The sequence below is a fragment of the Perkinsus marinus genome (assembly GCF_000006405.1).
Source record: "Perkinsus marinus ATCC 50983 genomic scaffold scf_1104296937140, whole genome shotgun sequence".
NCBI lineage: Eukaryota > Perkinsozoa > Perkinsida > Perkinsidae > Perkinsus > Perkinsus marinus.
In genome coordinates this window covers 418,870-423,759 of record NW_003213889.1, presented here as the reverse complement: position 1 = coordinate 423,759, position 4,890 = coordinate 418,870, and the positions used below count along the sequence as shown (strand labels likewise).

Sequence of the window (4,890 nt, the reverse complement as noted above, 5' to 3'; positions counted from 1 at the left end):
GCCCTCCCATGCCGATGATGGATTCGGGGATGATTGAGTAGAGGCCACATCTACTGAGAGGGGGGCGAAAGGCGAACTGCCGGCGGCAGTCTGCCGCGGTAAACCATCGAATTTCGCGGGCCAATCTTGAGGAATCAATGCCCTCCGGCGAACGCGCGTTCTGCGACTTCATTTCGTGAGCTCAACACGAGATATCAAAGCTGGATTCAGCAGATGAAGAGCGGGAATTTGGGCGGAGCTCGAGCTCCAGCGTAGCATCGAGGCGCAGAAATATACTAGCTGACCTGGACGCTTTCCTCAGGACCGTCAGAAAGAATGGTGAATACCAGCATATCCTCGCGCATCAAGGAAATTCGAAAAAAAGATGAAAATGCTGACCGGGCCACCATTAGCGGTGGGGGCCATCACTGCCATCGAACCAACTTGCAAGGAACTTGCAAAGACGTCAATCGGTGCAGCTTATAGAGGGCCAAAGCAGAGTTGGAATATCTCCGCGAACGGGAGCTTGCTGAAGAGAAGTCCAGAAGTCATAGGATTAACCTCCATAACGCCTACGGCGTATATCGAGCTCAACGAACTTATGCTTACGAGGCATGAATATGACGCAGACATTGAGCCAGGCTCAATGAGCCTTCCACAACTATCACGGGCGAGGTGGTTCAATGTCGCCAGTCTGATGGCAGAAACCCACCTACGGTTGGTCAGTGGTCACAATGTTTTTTACGATATTGTATTACACCATAACTCTCTGAACTGGGACGATCCCTCATAGTCTATGAGTCATAGACATGAGAAGTCTTATATCATATGTGGCCCACGTCCCTTACCTCTTTGCGACCAAACCGACCTATGTTGTTTCATCTGCAGAGGCTGCCTATCGAAAACATGGAGTTATGGCCATAGTGAGCGGTGTCGTCTCCGTGAAACGAAAAAAGCTCCACCGTGAAACGAATGTGGTCGAACGACACACTATATGACCGTGGCCGTCGCTATTAGGACTCTGATGTCCCCTTAGGATGCCTATTGGATCTTTTTAGAAGATTCTACTCTTCCTCTCCCATTTTCCTCTCCTTCCTCTTTCTTCTTTCTCCTCTCTCCTCTTTCCTCTCTGTTACTGATTTGCCCATTGAGATAACACTACACTGGATCTAGTTGCACGAGCATGCCTTCCAGAGCCTCTCCATACTTGCCGACGAAGGCTATTTTCATCATAAGCTTAGCTAAGGAAATCCTTTAGCCTATAGAGACATATTGTGTGCCACGGGAGATTGGGACAGTGACAACGCTGCAGCATCATCTTACATCTCCCTTCTCTTCCCTTTCAATCCTCTTTTCTCTGTCTGGGGCCATCTTCTCCCCCATCCCTCCTGCATGTTAGGCAGTCGTCATAACCAAGTAGACCATTCCGGCTATATCACGCACACTCGAGCTCTCGTGTGGAGAAGTCTACTGACTCCTACATTACAGCCCCTACCATCATCGGCACGTATCGTTCGTGTATGTCAGATTCGTTACTGCCTCCGGGAAAGCATGAATAGAGTTCGTCGTGCATATTTGTCGGGAAGGTTGGGATCTTACGCATCTACAGAAGTAGAAGTGTGACACTTCTTACCGGAGATCCACACGTGTCGGGAGATGCAGTAAGAAAAAATGGACATCGGACTTCCGTGTTCTGACCACTTACCTGTGACCAGTGGCTCAGGGCGCGTGACGGGCAGAAGCTACCTGAGACCCTTCCCACACCACTGCAAATCTGCAGGGGAGTTCAACTCCCCTTCACTCAGAGGGTATTCTCATGTGGCTCCCATGATTATTCGTCGAACTTTGTACACCATGTGCTAGAAAATACCCTGAGACCCGTACTTGGTCACCGCTTCCCAAGCTTCATGGTATTGATACCATTGACTACAATACAACGCAGTTGTAGATTCTAATGGGAGAATATATGGCTTCCAGCGACGTCTCGTCCAGCAGCTGGAGAGCCATGGTAGAAGACCTATTATTATTGTACACATGGCCATGAGCTACTCATAGCTGATTCTTCAATGGGAATACGACAAGAATTAAAGATCCTATCCGTCGACACCTTCAGGGCCTTGTTGCACGACGAAGTGAATGGTAGTCCCTCTGAGATAGAACTGCTGTGGATGTGACTGAAATAAAAGCCAAACTGTGTAACATGCCATCGAGACGTATCATCAGGTGAAGAAGTACCTACCTCTACAATATCTTGCAGTGTTGTGTTCATATCCTCTATTTCCGCATATTGTGCCGATCGACTGTAGAGGTTGTGAGAAGCGACTCTCAAGGGAATTCTGGAGTAGTAACAAATCCTCTCACGAGTTAGACTTGCTCTCACTGATATTGATCCATCTCGAGGAATAGTGCCTCCAAATCGGCAACCAATGATTCCTTCAGCGACATGCAATGGTCTCCATCAGTCGACGACGGCGTGTTATCCCCCTCCCCCTACACAATAGGAACAGGATCGAGTGGATATCACGACCTATTAAAGGCGCACTACAAGCTCATCGGGCACCATGGTAGAACGGCCAGTCGATGGTTGGCCAGCAGGCACATTTGTTCTTAATTCACTATTGATCCGCGGCATCCTCGGCAAACGGCTCTGAGATGCTTATCGTACTGCACAAAGCATCACACTGAGTCACTTACGCCTGGGCTGATGAGGTCCTCGTCAGACTCCTCTTCATCGGAATACAGGAAGGTCAGTCGGGGAAGCTCCATGAGTGATGGGAAGTTAGAAGGTGCCGGCATCACCACAGTCGATGGCGCCTCCTCTCCGGCATCCAGCATGAGCTCAAACTCAGTAGCCAGCCTTCGCGGCGGGATGCCATCACAGGGCATCGGACGGCAACGACTGCGATACTTATCTATCTTGGGGGGTGAGGGGCTCCTTGAGCGTAGGCTTGAACCGGGCTGAGAGACGGAAAGACCCATCCATCTCAGAACGGGTGCCCAACCCTGTACTCTGAGTCTAAATGCAACAGTATCACTGCTTACCTTGCGCTGCGGGGTAACAGGAGCTTCCTCCTCCTCTTCTTCTTCTCGCTGTTGATGACCCAATCGAGACGCCCCAACATATACCGCATGTTCCCCGGTTGGAGTTGTCGCCGAGGCCTGCAGTTTCGGTAGTGGAGACCGAACTGCATTCAGAGGCGGGAGTCGCTTGATGGTGTTTCCAACAGGCGTTTGCGCGGAGATGCTACCAGCACTGGAATCCTCTCGGAATAACTGCATGAAAAAAGAGGCTTACTTATGAAGCCGCGTAATACGGACTAACAATATTCCATGCACACGATCAACTATAAGTGTTACCGAAAATTCCGCGGGAATTCTGAGGAATTCCTATTGATCGTGTTCACTTTTACTCTAACTCGTGTGTGAATTTCTACAACTTCTTAGCTGAGTAAATGAAACCTATACTCTAATACCACTTCTAAATGACATGGTAGGTGTGCAACACATACAGCAGTAGATCCCATAGGCACATAGTTCATCAGTCAATGACGCGATCGCCACCTCACCCTTATAGAACAAGGATTCCCCCGGAGTGCTGAGTCTCCCCTCGTAGTAGCAGCCGTGGATGGAGTTGCCGCGCTAGCGTTGAAGTCGATGTCCAAACCCCCTTCGCTTACTGCTAGGGGCCTCTTCTTCGACTGGAGTGGTGTAGACACGAACGAGTGACCCTGAACAGGCTTGGGTCCTCTATAGGGAACCTCAGCCTCACCTGAGCGGCCTTTGACTCCCCCTTCTCCATCAAAATGTTCGATTTCCCTCCCACCCTAGTTTGATGTTCTTCAGAAGATGCGTGTTGATGAGTATACATGTCACAGGAAGCGATCCTTCGAGCACGACTACGAGCAAATCCCAGATCCCCCATTCAGATCGAATAGGACCGAAATTATTCAATGCAACATATAGTACTCATCCAACTTGAAATGATACTCGAGACGATACTGGTTTCACGACCGTTGAGGACTTGGCAGTAGCATACCGACATGATAGAAAATTCAATTCTCGTTATAGTACACGGTAGTAGGACGAGGGTCGACCACCATCACCACTATCGCCGCCATCATCCCCAGCATCCGTGGTAGTAGTCGGATGATGCACTAGGAGAGCCTTCGTCATCTCATTCGACGGAACACCACCTCTAGCACGACGCTGAGCTTCAGAGCGATAAATCCGTACACACATCGCAGCCGCTATGAAAGCCATACATAGGAGGAGTACCGTGTAGAGATACTTCATCTGAAGTGGAGGAGTCGGACTCAGGGACTAGCTGACGATGAATCAAATGTCCAATCCTAGATTCGCACACATTTCCGATCAGTAAGGGCGCCGCTAACATCAGAAGAACCAACGCCTCACATTGTGCTCATGTCCACCTGCCAAGTCCGGTAAGGTGGAAGAAGACGAGTACGCTGAATTCGTAACGGCTGATGCATTAGATATCTGATGATAGTAATAAACAATACAACTAGAAATTACACCTAGGCAGATCCACTGCATTCATTTTCTCAGTGAGGCAAACTGCAGTAGTGTCCACCTTCACTCCAACGATGATGATATGCCCCTCCTCACCACACTGGTTGCAGCATCGTGATAAATGTGTGCTAGACGGTCGATAGAGGACTTCTCGAACTCTCTCATATCGCCGCCCAAAACTGATGGGTCTGTACCACCCTCCTGAGCGAACACACTAGGTACTGATACCATCACCCGCCCAAGTTCCCAACGTGAAGCGCCCACTATAATTTCCATCACTAGCAGTATCAGCGAGCTATGCATTGGAGACGACACTACACTCGAAACCACATTACCTCCTCTCCTCGTACCAAGTCGAAGAGTAATGGCAAGATGACAAGT

The 4,890-nt window shown here is 49.5% G+C and overlaps 1 protein-coding gene across 1 annotated transcript in view; it reads right to left on the bottom strand.

Moving 5' to 3' along the window:
* Positions 1–4,468: 4,468 nt before the first annotated feature.
* Positions 4,469–4,890, bottom strand: part of Pmar_PMAR023410 (Nucleolar GTP-binding protein, putative) — a gene marked incomplete at both ends in the record, with an annotated part of 2,683 nt that continues 2,261 nt past the window's right edge. Inside the window, 3 exons of the mRNA XM_002783243.1 lie at positions 4,469–4,476; positions 4,513–4,570; positions 4,606–4,710. Coding sequence (XP_002783289.1) covers positions 4,469–4,476; positions 4,513–4,570; positions 4,606–4,710 — 171 coding nt within the window. The remainder of the gene's footprint in view (positions 4,477–4,512; positions 4,571–4,605; positions 4,711–4,890) is intronic.